At 47.6% G+C, this 24,632-nt stretch overlaps 1 protein-coding gene across 18 annotated transcripts in view; it reads right to left on the bottom strand.

The window, feature by feature from the left end:
• Positions 1–24,632, bottom strand: part of LOC1279132 (neural-cadherin) — a 253,380-nt gene that overhangs the window by 24,789 nt on the left and 203,959 nt on the right. For all 18 annotated transcript variants that reach the window (XM_061661989.1, XM_061661987.1, XM_061661984.1 and 15 more), the window contains 4 exons: positions 14,548–14,685; positions 5,720–5,957; positions 2,135–5,522; positions 1,864–2,034 (listed from right to left, as the gene is read on the bottom strand). In XM_061661989.1, the coding sequence (XP_061517973.1) occupies positions 1,864–2,034; positions 2,135–5,522; positions 5,720–5,957; positions 14,548–14,685 (3,935 nt within the window). The remainder of the gene's footprint in view (positions 1–1,863; positions 2,035–2,134; positions 5,523–5,719; positions 5,958–14,547; positions 14,686–24,632) is intronic.

The following is a 24,632-nucleotide window of genomic DNA, read 5'->3' as shown; positions in this document are numbered from 1 at the left end:
CCCGGGGTAGAGCGTACAGGGTGCGCACGTTTTCAAACAGAACTATAATAATTGCAATGCGCTTTGACAGAGAAAAGAAGTCGCCCTAGAGATAGGCGACCGCGCAAGGAATCATGGTTCCAAATTTCTTAATGGAGATATACAACCGCGGTAGTGAGATTTTGGAAAACACCAAGACGCTCTGCGTTTTCCATTATATTCGGTGGTGGAGCGATGGTGGAGTCGAAAAGCAATTTCTATTAAAATGCTTCTGGTAATACGTTTTTGGGGGAGGAATCGCGATAAAGTATTTCCCCAGGACCTGTGGACTGTGGAGGTGTTTTCATCCTCCCAGAAGTGACACCAGAGCAAAGTCTCATTGCTTTGACTTGAACATGATTCTGGTGGAATTAAAGTTGGCGAAGTGGATACACCAAACATTCAGCGAGCTTTTTTGTCAGGATCGCTGCCATCGTCCCACGTGCGGCAGTGACTGGCAAGCACTAAATACAGTACACACGCTGCTAAGGTTACAGCAGGACCCGCCGCTACAGCTACCCCGAGCCCCGAGTAGGATTACATCTCGTTCGCGTGAATAAATAAATAATTAATGCTAACCAGAACCACCGCACACACACAGACACAGACACAACACCATTCGGACCCGACACCTTCCCTGTACGCATGCTTGGCAGGTTGGCCCTTCTTCGCGCGCCTGCATTGTTAATGATTGTCTTCTCATTTTTCGCCCCTTCCGGGGAGCCGGGGAGAGCCGTTTTCCGGGAATTATGGTCCCTGCCCCGGCTTTGGGTGTAATTCACGTGACGCGAGCGGATTACCGCAAGAAGCTCGCCATTTTTTGTGTGATTCGTTTCCTATTTCCCGGGTTTTTTTTTGTTGCGGTGCAGTATTGTGGGTCGAAAAGAAAATTAAGTATCTCGGCACAAAAAGAGGACACGTAGTGCTGTGTGTCCCGAAGTGGGTAGATGAAGTTGTTTTTCGAGAGAGGGAAAAGATGAAGTTACTTTTGCGTGTGTGTGTGTGTGTGTTTTGTTTTGTTTGCTGTTGCACTTCGTCCGGAAGACTCTGGAATGCCCTGCAGGAGGAAAAAAAGCCCACGCGTTCAAGGATTTCTATTCATGACGGATCACACTTCGGATCGCCCGAAACAGCTCTAGCTACAGCACTCAGCCAAGGTCAAGGATTAACCGGGGAGGCTCTTACCGTTACGTGGCAAAAAATAAACCTTACCCATTCGTTCTCATTCATACGCTCACTCACACATACAAAAAGGAACAAACATGTTCCTTCCTTTCGTGGGCATGCAGAAAATGATCAATAAACAAGGTAAACTAAATACAGGCACACTGATGATGATGATGATGGCGAGGGTAAAAGGAGTTGTGAGGAAAAGTGATACGTGATGTGGATTGTGCTCGAGGGCGGGAAAGCTAGGTGATCGAGATGAGCATGCAAGATGAGGTGAGACTGTTGTGGTATGACTGGTTTATGCTTTCGTGTGCTTGAAAATGAATGAGGAAATGATGTTAGGGTGTTGGTGTGTTTTGCTTGCTGTTAGTAGATCAAGAAGGGATGCTCGATGTCGGATCAATGACTAGACACGTTCAACACGGGGAGCAATCGGCTGTTTTGTTGCTTTTTGGCCCACCGTCATCGACACAACACAAAGCTCCCGTCCACCCTGGGAACTACAGTTTGATTGCATTGTCGTCCCCTGGGGGCCGGGTGTGTATGTGCGTTTCGCGGTTGATTTCTTCCGTCGATAGATAACAGAGTGGATGATGGTTTTGGTCATGGTTCACCGAAATGGGAAGAGAGAAGAGTGGCGGTTTTTGGGCGCCCTCACCGGGATGCATTACTTACGTGCACTCGTACTCGTTCCACAAATCGACACACTCGAACGGATCCGGACAGATCACGTTGGCGCACGGTTTGTTCGACGGGCAGTTCCGCTCGAGGTTGCGAGCCATCGTTGCCTGGCCCCATTGCGTACCGTTCATCGCCGGCGGCAGTGGCAGATGTTTGCCCTCGAGTCTGTTTAAGTAAAAAAGAGAGACAGAAGAAGAATTCCCATCATTAGTGAGAAACACATTTGGTAAAATAAAGAAGAGAGCAACTGCCACTGATTTGTTACCTGATATCATCCAGGCAGCTCTTCTGGTAGTCGGCGTACACCTCGAACGTGCGCACGCCCGTATACTCCGCCTTGCCACCGGCATACACGCCCTCCTGCTTGTCCACCAGCAGCCACTGGTGCCCGTCGAACGTGAACGTTTCGTTGTACCGGCGGCCCTCGCCACCGTCCAGCTCGAGCGTGGCGGCCGAACCGTGCCGGTTCACCCGCACCACGTGCCACTGGCCATCGTCGACCGCGATCGCGTTCAGCCAGATGTCCCGCTCCTCCGTGCGCAGCGAGTTCAGATTGTACCGGAAGCGAAGCCGCGCGTCCTTAATCTCCAGTATGCCGTACTCCCGGTTGTGCTGATCGCTCACCCGGAACAGCTCGCCGTGCTGCTCGCGCGTCCGGAAGCGCAACTGTATCTGCGTGCTGAAGCGGTCCGGTTCGAACGACAGCGCGTACTTCACGTAGCTCTGCTGCTTGAACGTCGTCGGTATGGTGGGAATGTTGCAAGCCGGTCCGGTCCACCCCGGGCGGCACTGGCAGCGCGCCTCAGTAAAGCTGCCGACGCAGTTGCCATGTTCCCAGCAGCGTGACGTCTGCTCGCTCTGGCTGCACACCTCCTCGGTCTGCGGGCAGCCGGCGACGCTGTTGCGCGACAGCCCCGGATGGGCCAGATCGTACAGCTTGCTGTTGTGCACCAGGTTCTTGATGCACCCGTCGAAGCCCTTGCCCATCGGCATGTAGTTCCAGCGGTAGTGCGTCGGATCGAACTGCTCGCGATAGAAGCCACCGATCTGGAGCGGCGCGTTCACGTTCAAGTACTCGTTGAACGGGGGGATGGTACCGCGGGCCTGGCACGACGAATCGTCGAACTCGGGCGGCGAACCGTCCTCCATCTCCGAAACCTCGGCCGACTTGCAGTAGTCCACCACCATGCGCACGTTCTCCGTGTCCCAGAAGATGTCCAGCCGGTGCCATTCGCCATCGTCCAAGCTTTTCTTCGTCTTTACCCGCAGCTCCAGCGTGCCGGAGCCGAAGTCAATCAGCAGTCTTGGGAAGCCTCTCTCCAGCTCGACGGAAATGAAGTCCGACACCAGCAGCTCGTCGCGCTCCGGCGGCACGATCGGTCCGTTGTACAGCAGCAGCCCGTCGGACTTGCGCGTGATAAACTCGAAGCTCAGATGGGAATCGTCGCACATCGCGAGCGGCGGATACCAGGCCCACCCGTTGCCGCGGAAGCTGCGCGTCGTCTGCTGGCAGCGCGGTCCGGTGTAGCCCGTCGGGCACGAGCAGCTCAGCCCGTACCGCGTCTCCATACAGCGGCCCCCGTTGTGGCACGGGGACGAGCGGCACGATTCGGCCTTGCTGAAGTTTCTAGCGCCGCAGGTACACTCCGCCAGCACGTCCACGCGTACCCCGACCAGTGACGTTTTGTTCGCGTTCACCATGTACGGCAGCGAGCTGATGTCGAGCGTGTTGGTGCACGAGCCTTCGCACATCTGGTTCTCGTACAGACACTCGTCGATGCCCACCATCGTTATGTTCACGCCGACGTCCTTCTCGATCTCCTCCCGGTGCATCAGCACGATGCCGTTCAGCCTGACCGGTTTGTAGTAGGGGGAACCGTGCGCCGAAAAGCGTACATCCGTTAGAGGCGGGTGCTTGCGGCGCAGCTGCACACTGAACACGTCCACGTTCTCCCGATCGATGTTGAGCAGGTCGGCCAGCTTGTCCTTGAACCGGTCGGCTTTGCTGCGTGACAAGCTCTGCGTCCGGTAGTTCCACACGCGTATGAAATCCTCATCCGTAATGCCCGCTATCCGGATCGAGCCACTGTTGATGACGGCATCGTGCGGTATCTCACGCACCGTCACCGTCACATTGGCCGGCACGTCCGCCTGCGTGTGCTTTCGATCGTACACCTTAAACCGCAGATGGTACCGGCCGTCCCGTGTGCCCTGCCGCATCGTTATCATGCCCGTGTCCTCGTCCAGCTTGAAGCGTGGATGCTCCTGCGACTCCCAGTGGAACTTCTTGTCCGGCAGATCCCAATCGTCCAGATCGTACACGTACACCCGCCCGATCTGCGTGTCCGGCGCTTGCCCCAGATAGTTGTACACGAATATGTCCTTCGAGCCGGGCTGCATCTTATTGTCGTTGACGTCACCTATCACGACGGTTAGCGTGCTGGTGCCGGTCATGGCCGGGTTGCCGTGATCCTTGATCACGATCGGGATCAGATACTCTTTCTGCTGCTCGCGATCGAACGAGCGGAGCGAGGACACGATCGCCATACCGTCCCCGTTGGCGCCCTTCTGGTCCTGCTCCACCTTGAACGACGCGCGGATGATGTCGTCCGCGCCCGGATCGAGCCGGAACTGGAACGGTGGCCCATTGCTCTTCGAGCGGTCATCGTCGTCGGTGGCCAAAATTTCCACCACCTTGCGCGGCGGAACATGCTCGGGCAGCACAGGCCGGTAGTCCTTCAGGAACTTGGGCGGATTGTCGTTGATGTCCTGCACGATCACGGTCAGCGTGGCGGTGGCCGTTTTCGGCGGTATACCATCATCGATCGCCAGTATCTTCACCTGATGGCGGGGCGTCACTTCCCGGTCGAGGTTGCGCTGAATCGTCACCGTGCCTTCCTGGTTAATCGAGAACTGGCGCTGCCGGTCGGACGAGCGATCGATCGCGTACGACACCTTGCTCTTGCCGCCCTGGTCCGGATCGGTCGCCTTGAACGTTTCCAGCGTTTTGCCCACGTCCGCATTCTCGTACACCGACACCTCGATGTTCGGCCGCTCGAACTGCGGCTTGTTGTCGTTGATGTCGCGCAGCTTCACCACCACCCACGAGTACGCCACGTGGTACTTGTCGTTGTCGTTGTCCTCGCCCTTGTCGTTCACCTGGATGCGGAACCGGAACCCATTGCTCTGCAGCGGATCCTCGTAGTCGAGCGGCTGCACAATCTTCAAGCTGCCCGTACCGTCGTTGTTGCGCACCATCGTGAACTTGTCCGCCCCGTACCCACTGTTGTCGATCACCTTGTACTGGAACTTATTCGTTTCGTCCTCGTCGTGCACCGTCACGGTGAGGATGGGCATTTCCGGCAGATTGGTACCGTCCGTTTCGTCCACCTCCGTGAACCACTCGTCCTTGGTGAACTGGGGCGGCATGTCGTTTATATCCTTGACGCGTATAGAGGCCGTCCCAGTCCCTTTCAACCCCCCGCCATCCATTGCCACGACCTGTATCGAGTAGTCCGGCGTGCGCTCCCGATCGAGACAGCAGACCGCCGTCTTAATCACGCCCGTGTCCGCCTCGATCTCGAATATCGGTGAGCCCGTTTCCTCCTCTATCACGTTCTTTTCGATGGAATATATCAACTTTGCGTTCGTACCTGTGTGTGAGATTGCGTTTGTGTGTGTTGTGCAATGGGGAGGCAAATGAAGGATTAAAAAAGAAAACGGTAGCCCACTGGACATTTGAAAGCGCTCATCGTCTCGGTCATCATTGGTTTGTGTGTAACAATGAGTCCAATTGATGAGGACACAATCAAACACTGGCGGGTGAAGAAGAATAAAGCACCACACTTACCTTCGTTCGGGTCATCGTAGTCGACGGCCGTCATGGTCATTACAACCATGCCAGCGGTACCGTTCTCGGTCACATTGCCGAAATAGACACCCTGCGGGAAGATGGGCGCATTGTCGTTGATGTCCTTCAGGTTCACCTGCACGTCCGCGTAGCCGACCAGCCCTTCGCCACCTTCGTCCTGCGCGAACACGGTAAAACGCCACTGCGGTCGACCGTTCGGTTGATCTCGATCCAGTGGCTGTGGAAAAGTAAAAACGTGGGGGGAAACGATGAGAAAAGCCGTACCGGTACGGTGGAATCTTTTCAGCGTTACACTTCTGACCGGTTGGACCGTGACAGAGTGGGTTCAATGATAAATCCCTAATTTACCCAATCGACCTGCTTATTGGTTGGGTCAACTGGTTTCGTCGTGGCGCGATCTGTCCGACAGTGCACAATGTGGGAAGTGGGCCAGTTCGTAGTAAACCCTTTCCCCGGGTTCGGTGCGGAAGAGAGCGGACAGCGAAAATCATTACAAACACACATCCAACCAGATGACCCCACACTTTGGTTTTATTGGATCCGGGACAGTGGCGAATCGTTTCGTGCGAACCGACAGAGACACGGAACATCATTGTACCAAAAGAGTGTCACAAACAAACACGCGCAGACCGTGCCCAGAAGGACATCATTATCAAGTAGGGCGAGAGAATCGATCAGTGTTCCATTTCCCGTTCAATTAACTCGACAAATTGAAAATGGCACTTTGTGGCACACGATGCTTCGCGTGCGCTGTGCTACAAACACTCGGAAGGGAAGTGAACTTGTCAAAGATCCAAACGAAATTAGATCCCTTCAGTGCCGGTGGTGAAGGTGCGTTCCGTTGAATCATTCGCCGTGAATAAAGCTCGGATTGGTGTCACGAGGAGTGGGACATTTGCATCGAAAGAGTTAAGCTTCATCACAGAACGATAGTTTCCTTCGGATCTCTACTTGGTGTTGTGTTGAGTCTGCTCTACACCCTTAAAAGGTGAACGGATGCAATAACAAAACACTTACTTGGAAGTTTTAAAACGGAACAACCAAGCGGATTAACACAAAACACCAACCAAAGTTTCGAGAAATGGCAACAGCGAGTGAAACTCGTGCCATGATGTATTCGTTAAATGAAACAAATTTATTCAATTAGTGGTTCCGTTGTTTCTCTGTCACTGTGAGCACCGCACGGCATAACGTTGCAAGCTCTAATAAATCTCGGTTACCGCACGTCATCAGAACAAAGCACGTATCATGAGTTAAAACACTTCCGAGAGAGAGACAGAGAGATCGTTGCTTCGCAAAGCGTAACGTAAGGTGATTTGTTTAAATATGCCATATCCTGCTGACACTGCGGTCAGTGGTCAGTTTGGTACTGCCCTACCTTTTGCCACGGTTCCCATGCACCCGGGTGTGAGGTCACAATCCCATGCTCTGGGAAACTTTATTGTTTACCTGATTTTCCCGTAGAATCATGCAGGTGTGTTGGTGCCTTTCTTACAACCCTTCATTTAATAAATTATTCAAAAGCGTTAACATAAGCGAGAGACAGAAATCGAAAGTGCAAGTGCATTGTGTACTTGTGTGTGTCGTAATGGAGATCCGGGCGAGAGCGAGGCACAATTACGATGTACCTTCTTACATCGGAACGGAACGGTATTAGAGGCGTCTGCCTCTAGGTTGCAGCTGTCGGGATAGAAATGGCAACGCCTTGTAGTGCGCGAGCGTGTGTGTGTCTACGTTCACGTTTGACCAAATGCGCTTTTCCAATGGTAAATAATTAATTAAATACAGCTCGGACAGAAATTGGCTTAAATTGTTCCGTGCTCGTTGTTTGCTGTTTGCCGTGAGGGAATGGAAGGAACGATGACGATCATGGGAATGAAGCATTGTGCATTCGTACGAGATGGTATGAAATCAGGACCTAAGTGGACAGAGCCTACAAGGAGGGCGGGTTGTTCTAGCAGCTGCTGGTCGAGCGGACGAGCGCTTTAGACGACTGATTAAATTAAAATCTCTTTTCCTGTTCGGGTTGGTTGATGAAGCGGCGCTGTGTTGCAAAACCAGCGGTTAGTTAATATGTGGTTCACTCTTGCCAACGATCGCCGCATTTGGAGGGTGCGGTGTTGTAGGAAACATATCATCTGAAAATGTTTTCATTCTAGAATTCCAGCTCCATGTCATGCGTTCGTGGAGGGTGGAAAATAGCTTCCTGCATCCATTTCCATTTCCAGCGAGAAGAAAACACATAACAGTAATGGAGCACCGTACGAGTTGGAATTTGAAATTCTTGGGTACGATTTTGCACCCGTGCCCGTCATAAATCAGGGTCTCATTCAATTAGGCGCCAGCATTTCTTGCAATTGAACGGCAAATCGGTCGTTCGTTACGACGCAAAATTAATATTAATTGATATTGGAAAGCTCCCCCCGATCCTCCCGCAACGAGCAGCGCTAAAACGGAACGTCCGTACCATGCCCGTGATCAAGTTGACGATTGGGACATGTTTGTCGCCATATTGTCATTTAATTCACAGCTGTAGCAGCAGCAGCAGCCGGCATGTTTCTTCAGCAAGGCCAGGTTGGTTGTTTCGTACAGATTGTTTCCGGTGGCGAATGAAAATGCCCATTTTATACGTGTCCATTTTGGGGTCGGTTTTTTTCACTCATTCTCTCTCTCTCTCTCCAAATGGGCGTGTGCATATTTTTCACCAATTTTTAAACCCACGCACACATACACAAGACCGCGTGAACGATCTTTTAGGCGCGCATAAAACTAACATAACATCAAGCGCAAAACATCTCGTCGTCGTCGTGCATGTTTCGTTCTCGGGCCAGTCACGGCAAGAGCGCATCGCCGTTTCGAAATTGCGCCCATCAGGAACATTTACATGAATATTTCAGCGATATCCACCCACCCTACCGATGCTGCTGCTGGTGGGGGGCTCAACCCTAAAGCCATTAGCTTTTATGACTTTCAAGACTGTGCAGAGGCGTTTCTTTCTGTGTCGCGTGTTATTATTTGTCGAATTTCGGTGCTTGTGAAACGTTCGCAGGAAATCTGCTGGCAAAGTCCGGCTGGGCTGGAGGCGTAGTAGAGAAGTAGAATATGTTTTTTTGTGTGTATTCCTTATTTGTTGCAGTGAGCTTCAGCATGCTGGGTGTCCGCATGTTGCCATCGCACGGTTCAGGGACACTCAACGAACCATCAAACTGTCGTTAGACGGCACGGCAGCAAGCAAGAAAAAAAAGAAAGGCGCTGCATTACGAAGCATTTTTGCACAAAAAAAAAAACAAAACCAAAAAGACCATCCTCGTCGTTTAGCACCCGAAACAATGGCAAAGAGACATCAAGACCAGTGCGCCATCGACACGCGAAAGGAAGCACAAAAAGTATCGCGAATTGAAAAAAGGCAATCAAAAACAAGACAGAAATCAAATTAAATGTACAAGCAAGATTGAGGTTTTCTGCTGCCTACTACCACTGCTACCTTTTGCATCGACATCACAGAAGGCACACACACACACACACACACACACACACACACACACACACACACAAACACACATTTTCCTCCCTACCATCAAACCCGCACCCCCTAGGCGGGTGAAGAAGGATTACGGAAGAGAATCGGATCAATTTCGATTGCCTGTCCTAAAGGGGGAGACCGCAGCAGGCAGGATGAAAGCTATCACAATTTTCCCGCCGGCGAAAAGTGTTGGATTATGGGTACCGTTTTGTGGGTGCCGCGCACAACAGAACACCCGAAAATGAGACAAAACGAAAGAAAATGATAAATTTTACCACCAATAAAGCACACGCTCCCCGGTGATGATGTTGGTGGTGGTGGTTGGCATCGGTTTTTCTCCGTGCTCGAACAGGCTTTTCCGAGCGTTCAGAGTGATTGGGAGAAATCCAATAAATGCCGAAAACCGGTTCCACGGAATGGCTCACTGCAAACAGGGACGGGGGGAAGGATACCGGCCCGGCCAGATAGAGCGAAAAGATCATAAATAAATGGCGAATCAAGCTTCCATCCATTTCGATTGCAAACAAAAACATCAAATATAAACTTTCCGCGTCCACACTCTGTGTCTGTTTGTCTGTGTGTGTGTGTGTGTGTGTGTGTGTGTGTGTGTGTGTGTGTGTGTGTGTGTGTGTGTGTGTGGGTGTGTGTGTTTTTGGGTTCTGCTGGAGTGGGCGCGGAAAACCCGAAGACCTTTTCCTCAGGCGTGGTGCGTGGTCGTGTTGCCGGTGGGAAATGCCCGCACATTTTTACAGTGAATTAAATTTCGATTTCCGCGGATGGATACACGTTTAATTGAGTGTAAGAGCGTATCGTTAGCCGAAAACTCAAAGAACGAAAGCTTACTGAACCAATAGCAGTGCTGCTGCTGGTGCTGCTGATGCTGCTGGTGGAAAGATATCATGTTTAATTAATACTTTATTGGCACGATTTATTGTACTTGCGTGCCTTCGATTGAGACGTTTAAGATACTTTAATGTACACAAACCAGCACAATTAAATTCTGTACGTCGCAAATAAGCTCCTTAAAGGCTTCTTTTCCGGCCAGCTGCCAGCGATCCCAAAGTCAACCGAACTATCATTAGTTGGATATTTAATGACACGAGACGAAGCGCACAAGCAGCAGCAGTACACGAATGGGGGGTAAGCTGGCTGCAAATAAGCAAACAATTTCATAATGTTCTTGTAATTTTTGATAGCTTAAGCTGTCGAGTGCCGAGCGAGCCAAAATGCTGCTGCTGCTGCTGGTGCCAACGCTGCTGCTAACGCGAAAGAAGGCTACGTCGTATCTTTGCCAAACAAGACAGGGAACGACAGGACTAAAAAAACCCTCTAAAGAGTTCCACAGGAACATGGCATCCTTCTAGCGATCGTTGCACAAGTGGATAGAAGTGGTAAGGGCGAGGAGCACGATGCGCAAGATGTCTGCGGGTCATGAAAAATGCATCAATGAAAATCCCGTTCCCCGTGACGCGGCAGGGCAGAAAGGCCACCCCATCGTTCGCAATGGGCGAACAGGCAAACTTTGACTACACGAAACGATCTGTAGATAGCAGGAATGGCAGGGCAAAAGGGCGAACACGGTCACAAATACGGCTGCTTATCATAATTACGATGTGCTTTAGGTAACTAACGTGCGGCGGAAATCGGAAGAAGAACCCAAGAGCAAGCGGCGAAAGCAAGCGCAACCGTTAGCCGATTATATTAGTACGAGCTGCTTGCTTGCACAGATCTACTTTTCCCCGGCGGTGCTTTCCACGAAGCAAGACGGTGGCACCGTGTGTCAAACCGTGGCAGACTGGTGCTGGTGCCAAAAAAAAAAGCCGTTCTGTCGCTTTTTGATAAGTTCCTGATAAGTTTTACCTCGTAAGTCGTACCGTCTTGTTCCTTTCCGCCCTCCCGTTTTCCCCCTTTACACAGGTGGGTTAAAGGCCAAACGGTTCCATCCGGTCGCTTTGTGCACAATACGCCTTTTATTGCCCCTTCGAGTGACACCCACTTCCGGAACCGGAACGATTGCTGCAGGATTACACACACACACACACACACACACACACTGTACACATCGACGGTACGGAAGAACGGGAAGTGAGTGAGAAGCCGTCAGAAATCTTCGGCTAAATATTCCAACCTTTTCCTACTTTTATCGCCCACCTCCACCGTGCGGTCGTAAAATGACATCAAAAAGTCAGTGAAGCAGCGAAGACGGTGTGTGTTCAAAAAAAAAAAAAAAAAGAAAATCCTGGTCAAGTGGCCATTCCGTGTCTTTCTCCAAGTGCGGGACCGACTTTTTGTGCACTGCCCCGCCGGTGAGCAAAACCTTTGGCCGACTTAAATATTATTTATTGAACGTTGCTCTTTTTTCCTCCATTATTTCGTGCTTCTTGCCTTCCTTCTACAATTGGGCCCTTTTGTGTAGTTCCTGTGTTTTTTTTCTTCTTCCTCTTTGCTTTACCAACCGTGATAACCGGGAAAGTTTTTCGTTCACCTAAGCTCAGGGGCTTTTTGTTTCTTCTCTGCCCCTTCGGTGTGCCTGCGATTTTCGGAAATTGGTGTATAATTTCTTGCCTTCTTGGCCACTCGTTAAAGAAGCGCTTCTACCCAAACCAACAAAAAAAAGGAAGCTGCTAACAAAAAGCACCGAACAAAATGGGGAAGGACAGGCAGCAAACTTTCGTACTAAGTGGAGAGAAAGACTGAGAACATCTTTTCTCATTTGTTACTTCCCACTGGGGCGCGCCCAGGGCATTCCCGCAATCGAGCAAAGAGTGCGTTTAAAATACGATCCTCCCAAGTAACGGAGGGATATCCCTTCGGGAAACGAACTTAGTTCTTGCTGCTGCTGCTGCTGCTGCTGCTGCTTCTTACTTACTTGCCAGCACGATGAATAAATAGCGATCGTCACAGCTGGTGTCTCGTGGAGGCGGCTGGTTGCTGTGCCTGCAAATGACGGCTGGCGCACACCCTGCTGCTAGAGCTTTGGCAGAAAGATCACAGCCCCCGTATGGTGTGGAGGAGATCACATATTTCACGCATCGGTTGAATGTGTGTGGCGTGTGTGTGTATAGAGTGGCCAAACTTTCACCAAAGTAGCTCAAAAACAGACTGTTCGGATTGGGGTGGGGGATTGAAAGCTTGGTTAAACTTTTGCGACTCCTGTCCGGTGTTCCAAAGTTTACGCGAATGTGTCACCACGACGACAGCGGCATACATTCTTCACCACACACGCAAAGGGTGTGTGCCTACAGAACCTCACCCGGTTTAGACGTGTGTTCGATTCTTTGCAATAGCCGGCTGACTCGTTACCGCAGCTCAGCCCCGAGCCTCGATCGATCCGCTCTGTCAAAGCGTAAAATTTGATAACTTTTAAGTGCCCCGGCAGACTACGTTACTTCGCCCAGGGAGAGGAGGCAAACGCAGGAGGCATGTAAAATGGTGTCCGCACCAGCTTTACGTGGAAATGTGACAGGAATTGGTAATACAGCATTCTAGTGGGTGACACTACGTTGTCTCCTTGCTTCCTGCCCGGAGGGGCGAGCAGCAAGTTTCGTTCAAGCGCTCCCACAAATGCATTTTTAATGGCCGTCTATATTGACTGGCGAGTGCTTGTGTTGGGTTGGTTGAACAGTTGTTTCCTTGCTGCGTGTTGCAAGTGGAAGACGTACTATCAGTTTTGACCTTCCGTTTTTGCGAAAATAAAAGTTGTTTTTGACTTTCGGAAAGAAAGCTCACTATGCACACCAACCTACCCAGCTCGGTGCTCGATGGTTTTTTTCCGTGGGTCAGAGGGTTTTTGGTTAGTAAACGTAATGGCACTTTCAAGCATTTTGATGGCAGCCGTTGGCACTTTTTGACACGTTTTTGATTCTTTAAGCGAGAAATAAGTTCGATGCGCCAAACCATTGAGTGGAATCGTAAATTCATTGGCACCCGAGCAAAGGTAGAGGTTTGAAGCTGAGCTTCCAAATTTTTGCCGCATAAGAAATGGAGCAAAAATTGTGCAAAACTTCGCATCAAAAACTACGAACAAGGCAGAATTTTAATTGCAGCGCGCGCTTTTCTGACGCGCCCTAAATTGCATCCAATTAGAAAGAGCGGGGAGAGCGAAGCTAAAATCGCTCATTTGAATTTATGACTTTGGCTCGGGTTGGCATTAAACCAAATGCGGAAGCACACCGTCTTCCCGGTCTGCACGGTGCGTGATCCGCCCTTTCGAACGACGTGATGAAGTCATTAATTTAGCGGAACTTCACCTCAGCATCTCTGGCCAGCTTCTCCTCAGGCAGTTTCGCTCACCCGTGGGCGGAGAGATTAGTTCCGGCATTTTCATCGTTTTCTAAACGAATGTTGACAGCCCACGGTCTGTACGACTGGCTCGGACCGTTCGTAGAACCACCATCGTATCTTTCGGTGGAAGCCCCAACCCACCCGGTCGGTACTGTAATACTTCTGGCACTTCGATATCGATGTCGATTCGAGCAGGAGGACACGGGAAAGATAAATTGTGCAAAGTTTTTTGATTTATGACAGCTTACGGCCGGAAGCAGAATACACCACACACACACACTCACACATACCGCCTTCAGAAGATACTTATTGCAAGGCGTCGACACCCAGGCATTCGATGAGCATTGCGGGTTCTGCATTCGACACAGCCAGGAATCGCTGCGCGTGCAAAGCGGGAGCACGTAGTACGGTCTAGGGAGGACATTCTCATAATATTCTTGTCGTCGGTATGATTAAGCCAATCCCGGGTAGTGTCCATTATAAAGAAAGCTGAGTTGTCTGGGACGGAAGGGGAAAAGTTGCTCCAACGCTCATTGCGTTGCCCGTTTAGCAACTTGCCAACTGTGGGGAGGAGATCAACGCAGAGGAGAAGAGAAAAGCCAACCGGAAGTCAAATGGTCACGATGGTCCGAAACTATTCAATTTGCTCTTGATGTCAAAGCGATGAAGCGATCTGGTAGTGGTGGTGGTGGTGGTCGTGGTGCCTTTCGCAACAGTGCCATTCCGAGACTTATCGATTTGTTCTCAATTCTTGCTGATGCTGGTGGCGTATGCTGTTCGAACGGTCTTGAAGTGAAGTGTCATGGAAAATGCTTCCGGATACAATCGAGCGTACGGCAAGACGTACCAGCTAGAGCAACTTCTACAATCGATTCAACCCAACCCCAAAGTCTGCCCGGTGCCCTCAGAATCCCGGGGCTCGGTAAACACAGATGAGCGTAGTTAATTAAGACCGCAGCAATAGCATCCATACACCTGTGTCTGTGGAGTGTCAACTTACCTTGAGCACAAAGATTTCTCCGGTAGTTCGATTAATGTCGAACTTGCTGTTGGCGGGATTGTCCGGATCGATACCCTGACCGGTGAGGAAGTAGACGATGTTCTGTGGCCGATCCTTGTCGCCATCGGTGGCGGTGACCTGTTATCCCCCAGGGGCCGGTAACACGGTATGTATGTTTGATGAGCAGTACAGAGAAGAAAAAGAACACAAAATCAATCAGTGATGATACATCTTAGATGAGCAGCAGGGACGCGCCAAGATTGGATCGTCTGCAGTCTCTTGCAAAATGGGGCAGCAATTTTTACAAGATTTAATCTAAAAAAGACATGCAGTTGGAATGCTGGGAAAGGGAAAGGAATGTTCATGCAAATTGGATAGAAAACGAATCAAATTGGAATGAAAGGGAATTAGTGCTAATAGAGCAAACTCAAAGCAATCTACTACGATTGGTTAGTCAAACAGATTTTCCTTTTCTCCTTTCCTGCATTAAGCAGATTTGCGTGAGCAGCGCTGACCACCGGCCGCCCTTGGACACCCAAGCACACACCGAAGACCGTCATCGCGTGGGATGGAAATGAAATAAATTAAATTATTTACAAGACAAGGGAAGAAAAAGAGCACATTTACTGTAGTGCACATAGGTAAGCAGTGTAGACTTTAATCGATACAACGAAACAGCAGGATTAGGATTATTCGATCTCGCTAATCAAGACCATGTGGTAAAGCGACCGGCTGATACTGTTGCTACTGCTGCACGGAGTTCTTTGAAGATGTGGTTAGCTGGGATCGGGCTGTAGTAAACAGGATGCAACTCGATAAGAAGTCAGTCGACCAAACGCAAACGCACACACACATCGTACTGCTGCATTTTCCACGTCGCTAGACATGAAAGCCGGGCTCGGTCTGACTGTGTTTCCACCGGTGGGTGGCTTTGCTAAACGTGATGTAGTGTGTCGCTAGTTAAACGTGATGTAGCAGTCGGTTTGCTGTTGTATCGCTAGTTTTGGGTGTGTTTGGGATAAGTATGAGTGCATTAAATAACTTTTCATCAGCACCGGTGCTGTGTTACCTAGACGGAACGGACGTGCGCCATGTATCACCTGCACCAGCCCGGATATTTTGAGGGCGTTTCAGTGCCACCGCGCATTTGACACGCATACCAACACGTTCATAAAAACGTCCGAGAATAATGTGAATGCATGTGCGTGTGTGTGTGTGTCCACGTGAGGATGGATTAGAATTTAATTAGCGCCCGGATCAAAAGGATTCTCTGCTGATGACACTATTTTGTCGCCTTGGCCGGAGATTGCGCGCATGCAGGTGTGCATTTGGCAGGATTAAAGGATCTTTCCAAAGCCAAACCCGGCAGTGCTAATGAGTGCCATTTGCAGACAGAAGAGAGTTGTACGGACGGCCGTATGCACTTCAGGCGGAGTAGGTGAGTGTGTGTGTGATTTGTGCGTGGAAGCAGTATGCTCCAGTTGAGATTCGACTGAAGCACAGCATATAACGCATAAAGGCAATGGCGTAAGAAGCTTAACGGCTCGCGGCATGAAACGAATAAGCTCGTACCCTTCATAGTTAATTTTACGAATGAAAGCACGCCATAATTGGATATAAGATGATGCCAATTCTTTAGAGGTGCCGGGGAAAGTGCATCAGCAATGGGAAGCAGTGATGTATGCATGTGACATTCGCAGAAGAGGGAAGGTGTCGATGTAAGACTACGTCTCGAATTGATGTTCAAAGTGACGATAATTCACACCTTCGTAAAAATTTGTTCAATTTTTCTAGTTTTCTTGATTTTGTGTTATAGACAGATGCACAAGTTTCTAAAGGAAAGAAAATGCAATATTCATCAAAAAGCATCAATTTATGTACCTAGCACGATGTAATGCGTAAGTCTAAACCAACTCAACGTAACCATTTTCATACAAAGCTTTCTATGCTTCGCGTATGTGTTTCGTGATCTATCGGAAAATCAGACAAGACAGAAATAGCTGGTCGCTATGATAACAGTGACGGGGCCGACGATAATGAGTCCACCGTTCATGGTTTGGCTCTATCAAAGCATCGATTCTCCACCATGTCTGACATCTATTTACGCCCTCTTTCATAAACAGCGCTCAAGGCATGTGGTGTCGTAGTGCCGTAGTGGGGATGAAGGAAAATTAATCGACCAAGAGCTTTGGTTGGTTTTGATGGTCTGAAAGGTTGATCGGTTTTCGATTAAGTGTAAATTATGCCAGGACAGATTTGTCGATGCGATAAAGGATGGTATGGTCGCAAATCAGGAGCTGATTTACGGCGAACCTGGGATTTGGGAAGCTCCCACAGCCTATTAGACGTGGCCAGCGGCGCCTCTTTAAACCTTCCCGAGTTGCTGTGGGAATTCCACAAGGACCACTGATAAAAGGTGAATTTAATCAACGCAATAAATGAACGAGATAGAACACCTATATACTAAAATGACGGTTTTTTGCTAATTTATTCATAGTTTTTACAAAATTTGCAGATTAAAATGCAATTACGTTACGGATCTAATCTCGATAGCGCAATGAAAAGAAGAGAGGAAAGTACATCCTTAACATAGCCACTCGAATTTTTCTGCCTTATCAAGGTATCATTGCAAACGATGCAGTCCAGAATGACTGGCTTACACTAACTACACTTACTCACACTCTGATGTAATTAAACATCGTACACGTCCAACAATTTCGTGTTGATTTAATCAACACACAACACAACACTCTTGATTGGGGCAATTTAGATGAACGGTGTTTTACATCCTAATGGAAGTTTTTGGCACAGGATCGGCCTGATAGTGCGACAGGGAATGGTAGTAGCGGTTACGAACAAATTAGTGATTTGTTTCAATTTGTTCACACATTCCCCTTCCAATACTCGTCCAACCTATCACGTGTGCGTCGCTAAAACATGGTTCCAAACGATGCTATCTAGCACACCGGCCCAATTGGCTCACAATTCGATTTGCGATACAAAAATTGGTTACATACATGTTTTTGTTAAAAAAAAATTAATTCCATTTTCAAACGGAGTAATCGGGGGAGAATGGGCATATTAGCCGTTGGAAAAGCTCAGTGAGAGGAAAGGTGCGTGTGTAAATGTGTGTGTACGTATGATGGGATGAAATTTATGAAGCACCGCTCGTTTGCATCACCGGCGAGGATGGGAATTTATGAGCGCACTCCCCCCGCATGGGTGATTATGGTTCGGGATAATAATAGCTGATGTAATTTACTACTTCCGCCTGGGAGTGTGCAGCTATACCAATCCACTGCGCATTAGGGTTTGGTTTTGGTACGGCAATGGGGAGGAGGTATACCGTTTCTCTGCATTATATGATTCTGTATTTTTATTTTATTTTTGTCGATGCTTAACAATTTGAATTTCCACTACTCATTGAAACTTGTTGTTCCGTGCATGGTGAAATTAACTATTTAATTAGCTCGACGAGGAACAAAACTGCTGTTTGTGGCTGTTTTGTCGATGAAAAGAGCTAGATTAATCGAATATATAATTTTGCTGTGTTTTTTGTTACACGTTACACGGGAAAGAAAAGTAAAACAAATAAGTAGTAGGATTTTTTAATTATTTAATGATGCCATTATATTGTTTCAAGACTTACAATCAAAACAATAATGATTCTGCTTATTTGTAATGAGTCAAATTATAAAACAATCAATCCGTTTAGGTTCATTTTTAGTTAATTAAAGAGCAACCATCGTTTGTCGATGGAATCCTTTCATTACGCGAGCTGCATTACACAATAACTGTTCGGTTGACAGCCCCTCAAAGAGTGCATCGTTAAGCATCGTTAAGCTGTTTGAATTTAACATTTAACGTGAGACTTTTGCTCCCACATGTAAAATTGCAATATGATTGCCGGTAAAAGTGTTTAAGTAAAAAGGAAGAATACAAAAAAAACTGCAGTATAGCTTCTAGCACTAAGCTTTTCTGGGATGAGGGAAAGCTTTAAAACAGTAGCGTGTAGATATAAACCACTCAAAGCCGTTGCTGCTGAGCCGAAACGATGGCACACAAACGAGAAGTTTGGCAAGCTTTTCTTCCCATTTCTTGGAAAAAGTTAGATAATGATAATACGAGCAAAAGGGAAAAACGCCAACAAAAAAACAAAAATCGCTCACAGGTGAACCTACCAGGAGCAGCAGCAGCAGCCGGTGGAAGAGGCAAACCGGGATGCTCGATCGGTGTAAGGGGAGCGGAGGAACGAAGTGAAGCGAGAAAAGTAATTTTCATATTTCATATCTACGATAACTTTACCAGACAGATAACCTCGTCTGACTCGAGGGCCAAACACACACACACACACACTCAAAATAGTGCGCCGAAGAGGGCTGGCTTAAGAAAACGCTCGCTCACTTCTTGAAAGCAGAAAGACTGCAGCAGCAGATAATCAACGTCTTATTCTCTCGCTTCTTATCCTCTTCTTGTTGTTTGTGCCATAATGGATCAGCTCACCTTTCCCAGAAGGGAAGCAACGGGGGCGAGAGTGAAATATTGAATTTTAAGAAATTCCTCACCTTAGCTCCTTGGGTCCTCCGCTCTTTACCGCATATTCTGTTACGATAAGACTGATAGAATAGGGTGAAAATGGGTGGATTATAGTTGTGTATAACGAAATCTGTCAAATGGCTGCGGTTGAACGGGTACCCACAGCCCCGGCAAACTTTGTAATTTACTATCACAGCACGCGACTTTCGCCACTCTATCGCGGTCGGTTCTCGACGTCATCATCATCATCAACATGAACATCAACGGGGAGCAAAGTTGTTGTTTAGCTTTTGGCTTTATATCGACAGTTCGCGGCAACAAAGAAACGTATAGCGCGCACGCCCGTTACATCTTGCAGTTAGTTCGGTTCAATGCTTTCGGTAATTGGTTTTCTTCGAGAAGAAAAAAAGGTGCATTGGCAAATTCGTTGCTGTAATTCAGCTGAGTAGCAGCCAACTAGCTGGAAGCAAGAAAAAGCACTGGTGCAGTTGTTCTGGTTGAGTGGAAAGCGTCACCCCAATCAGGCTGAATTGGCACATACTCAAACACTCAGTCATGATCAAAAGGGGAAAGTGGGGTGCCATGATGTACACCACAACATAACGTCAAACACACCATTGGCTAAAATGGAATACCTAAGTTGATGGAGGGAAAAAAGGAAATTTATTAAAATGGGCGAGCGAAAAAGCAATACAAACGCCCTTTTTTGACCAACATAATATTGCAATGCAGGAGACGGGTAAAAGTGCAGGAACGAGCTTTGGGATTGGCTGCAAACCGAAACCCTCAAAATATGCTCCAGCACGTACCGTATTTCTTTTCACCGTATTTATGGTGAAATGATTTATTGCCAGTAACGCGCAGTGTGTGCGGTGGTGCAACGGTTGCTGCATCGAAAATGTCTTCATTTTTCTTGTGCACACTTCCGATTTTGCTGCACGCTTGCATTGGCTTGCTATGTGCATTGGGGTAGCAAAAGAAACATGTAATGCGTAAAGAGGGAACTTTTAGAAGCTCCAAAAGCAATCCTGTATAAGCTGTCATAATTGTGCCGATGATTGCAAAATTTCTCACCAGCACCATTTCCCCCAGAAGCTGTGAGTGTAGTAAGTGGTGTATCGGTGGCATAAATGGCTACACCAAATTTTGCAGATTTCTTTTGTGCCTGAAACATGATACGATGCTATTATGGAGCAGAAATGTACATCATACAACAAACACGCTCAATTGATGATTGCTTCACATTTTCCCAGCAGCATTCATCGACGGGGAAAGACGGGTGCAGGAAAAGACCCGTCATTTGTTGTGTTGTCTGGCCAATTTTACACACTGTGCCTTCTGTCGGCTCTCATCTTGTACTTTCCGGGCATGCATAATTCATCAAACAAATGAGCAGCACCACCTTGTCAATTGGCCTGGCCTGACGACGGAACGTACCTAGGAGATTTGAAACATTTTCACTTTGTTTGCTCTCACCCAGCCTAACCTTCGTCGGATGCTCGGATGATTGGTTTGTTTAAATTCTACAAATTCTCCATCCTTTTTTTGGTTTGCTTTTCTTCTGTGAACTTTCCGGACAGATCAGAAAACGAGGGGAGAGGGGGGGGGGTGTACAACAGAAGCATGAAATAACAATAACATTTCAATTCAGCCACTGCCCATCCATCACAAAATGGGTCGCTTTTTTGCCATTTCGACGAATTTGGTTAGCACATGAAGCACACATTTCTAGCAGCTTTGAATTCTTTAAGATTTTCATTCAATTCACCACAGCACAGCAACAATTCATCATGTTGTGCTGGAAGCGGAAGGAGCAGCACTGAAAAGGGAGTTTGTACAACTTCCTGGAAGAGCCATTTCCCTGAAGCTGTAGCAATAGTTTTGTACTAGAAGTTCAACAATTTTCCGAGATAGATCGGTTTTTCACTTGTGTACAACTGACATTTTTCGGAAGCCCGTAGGAAGCACTGGGCGCTCTGTATTGTCCGCTCAGTTGATGAAGGGGGGATTTTCTTGCGCTGAAAAGAGAGCCATGAACCGTCCCAACTGCTTTGGTTGGTGCTGCAAAATGTTCATAAATTTCACTCGCGATGAACCAAACTGACAGTACTAGCTGCAGTTGCTACACTACACAGCAAGTAATTCGTTTCGAGGCGTGGGGATAATAGCAGACAATAAGCGGATGTTCGCCCTGCAGCTATTGCAGGACGAGTGGTGGAGAGTTTCGTTTGCTCGTGATGCTTCAATGGAATGCAACGCAAACGTAACGGGAACTAAAGCTAAAGAAAAATAAAACATCCACCACCCTGTTCTGTTCGCATGAAACTTGGTAGAATGATCCACACTGAGAAAGGTGGAAAGAAGGTGGAAAAATGTTTCTAGTTGCATAGCACAGAGAAAAAAAACGCCAAAAAAGAAAATTGGCACACACAGAAAAAAGAAAAGAAAAAAATCCAACAGAACAGAAAGAAATGGCATGAAAATGGACCAAACTGTTGCCTAGAACAAATTGTTCTAACGAGATTTTAATTGAATTTGGAAAGTTGAAATGCTTTTCTCGTTTTTTTTCATCGCTCTCTTGCTCATGTTCTCTTGTATGGTGCTGTATTTTTTTTGTTGGTTTCTTTCTCGATCTAAACGAACAAGCGCGTGCTGGCGACCATTCAAAAGGCATCGCCAGGCTTTGCTTCATGCTTTATCGGTTTGACATTGCGCGGTGGGCGCAAGGAGGAGGGAAGTAAAGGAAACGGGAGCTACGAAAAGATACACATTTTTCCACCCTGTCACTATTCGTTTGTGATCCTACTTTTCTGATTTTTTCCCTTTTTGCAGAAGCATGGCTCGTGCTGGGGCAAGAGCAAATTCCAGTGGAAAAATGAGCAAAAAACATTGGTCATTTTCTAGATCGCCATTCGTCATTCCAGGGCTGGCGGAAGAGTGGAACCAGTGGAAGGACGGCAGAATGTCGGTCATGGTGGCAATTCATCATTAAAACTCAACCGAACTTCCGCACCACTACGGAGAGCGGACAGGTAAATTACTTAATTTCCGTTCATTAGACGGTGTTGCAGAGCGTTTGCAATCATCTTGGGCGCTTGGGAGCCGTTCGCTTCTGCCGATTTTCAGCAGCTGCTGTTCGCTTTGAAGATCTTTTGCAATTTGTTCAGCACACCAAAACAAACACCAAAAAAGCCAACCAGGCACAGGCAAAACACTTTCAAATCGTTTAGCGCATTGCAGAAAAGCTGTGCGAAGCGATGCTCTGTCGGTTGACGCTTGCTAGCGTCGTTCCAATGACAAGACAAGAGGCAGAAAATAGCTTCTCGCATTCGTCGCACTACTTCCTCGCGGTATCGTTTAAAGTTATTGACCATTAAGCGTTTGTCACCACGGGGAGATTCTATCGCCCTTCGGTGTCGTGTCTTTTGTGTGGAATATTTAAACCAAATCTCGCCGATTGGTCCTTACGGCGACGATAATCGTTTGTACACCAAACTTACGGCACGGTGCGCATTACGCACTCTTTAATATCCATTAGCGCAACCCACTTGATGCTGTTGGTCGGTGGGACGGGACGGGACAGGCGGCGCGTTTAAATCTGTGGCCCCATTTTACGCACATGAAATGTTCATGGAAATTTAAGCTTCAAGTACCCCATAAAAGCGCGACAAGAAATATCATTTCAGATAGAGTAAATGGGAATTATGGCTGGCGGGTGGTGCGTACACACGCACCGCTTAATTCTGATGACTGGTTTTGCACGCGCGCTTAAAAACGACAATCCACGTTTGGCTTTTAAGCGGGTGGAAATTAATGAGAGGAAAATATACGCCGTACCATAACAAGTAGCGAGACAAACAATGTGAAAAAGGATATTTGGTGATTTGAATAGAGTGCTTTAGTAGAAGCGCTTTAGTTGCAACTATCATTGACATGGTGTTACGGATTCCAAATTACAATTAATGACCACGTGATCATTACCACCGTACTTACACACGCATAAGCAAGTGGTTCATACGCATCGGGGTAATTTTATTTTAAATTCCTGGGGCGTACGAAAGGTATTATCGAGCTTTTCTATTTGCTACATTACAATATTAGGCTTACATTCAAAGCGCAAGAGATACGAATTGATTGCAACAATCGTTCACTCGCCCAAAAAACGAATCAAAGCTTTTCTTCCCTGGCGTGGTATTTATTTCGATACGACACTGATTGTGCGTTTCATTTGCGTGATTGCCGATCGCAATAGAATTGGACAATGAAACATTCATGTGGTAAAGAAGGAGAAGAAAATGGCTACAATGTTTAGCTGACGACAACTTGCGAGCATAGGAAACGAAGGAATAGACAGGCATTAGCGAAAGGCAGGGCAAAAAGGCCACCTATGGTAACTTACACTGTAGCATGCATTTGGGAACGGTTTGTATGGTGCAAAAATCCACTCTGGTCTATGTTTGTGAAAATTTTGTATAATTTGTAGAGAAGAGATTCGTTTTTATAAATAAAAAATGTTGAATAATGTGATATTAACTTGTTCTAACTTTCCATTCAATTATGGAGGTATTTAAATATTTAGCTCAAAAGACTTTTAAATTAGGATAAATTTTGGGTTGTCTAATACTAAGTCTTAGATGTAAATTGAATTATTTGTGAAAAATAAAACATAATTTTTCAGTATGGCCATTGTGCTTGGTCTTTTCCTTCTCACCATCAAGAGAGTGACGTACATATGTATAAAAAAGAGAGACCACAGCATCTCAACAGCCATGGAAACGCCGGGCACGGTTGATTTGATAAAGAAAATTCTTTTTCCTATCCCTGGTACCAGGGTGAACACACACCGCACATACTACATTGCATGTGGTTTGCGGCTTGTTAGAGTCTCGAGATTGAATGCGTTTTCCTACTCCCGTTGTTTTTTTTTTGCAATCTCTAATTTTGCCTACAGCAAGACACAACGTTTTTTTTGTGCTGTGCCAGTAACAACGGAGACGACACACCGGAAAACAGCGACGTCCAAGGACGGATTCAATCGGAAATGGAGCGAGTGAGATTTTTATGTGGCGATTTTTTTTTGGCCTCTGCAATTTCCATTCCCAAAACCGCAAACAATTCGGAACTGCTGCGGGGTTTTTCCCCCGTGGGATGTTCATACGCTACAATGGGTTGTGACGGACATCGACGACCATGTATGTGTGCAGTCGCTAGCCTGTCGTTGGTCGTTTGTCCTTGGCATAAATATCGAATTAATTCCCGGACGAAACATTCTTCCATTCATTGTGTGTTTTTTTTTTTTGGTTCTGCTGGTCTCAACGGTTTTGCAGACCATTCGTGGGCAATGTGTCACCCGATGTGTGTTGGAGTGGATTGATTTGTTTTTCTATTTCGACAGGACAGAAAATCCACCAGCTAGCTGTCTATATAAGGTTTTTTTCTGTTCGTTTCGGTAGCTTGGTGCACATGGTACAGTAGACTCATCACCCGCCGCCAAGACGGGCGCTAAGGTAAGCGCCACAACAAATATGACAGTGTGCCTGCTATTCGCG

The sequence above is a fragment of the Anopheles gambiae genome, chromosome 3 (genome assembly GCF_943734735.2).
Source record: "Anopheles gambiae chromosome 3, idAnoGambNW_F1_1, whole genome shotgun sequence".
NCBI lineage: Eukaryota > Metazoa > Arthropoda > Insecta > Diptera > Culicidae > Anopheles > Anopheles gambiae.
Note: the sequence above shows the minus strand (reverse complement) of the source record. Positions and strands in the feature narration are given on the sequence as shown.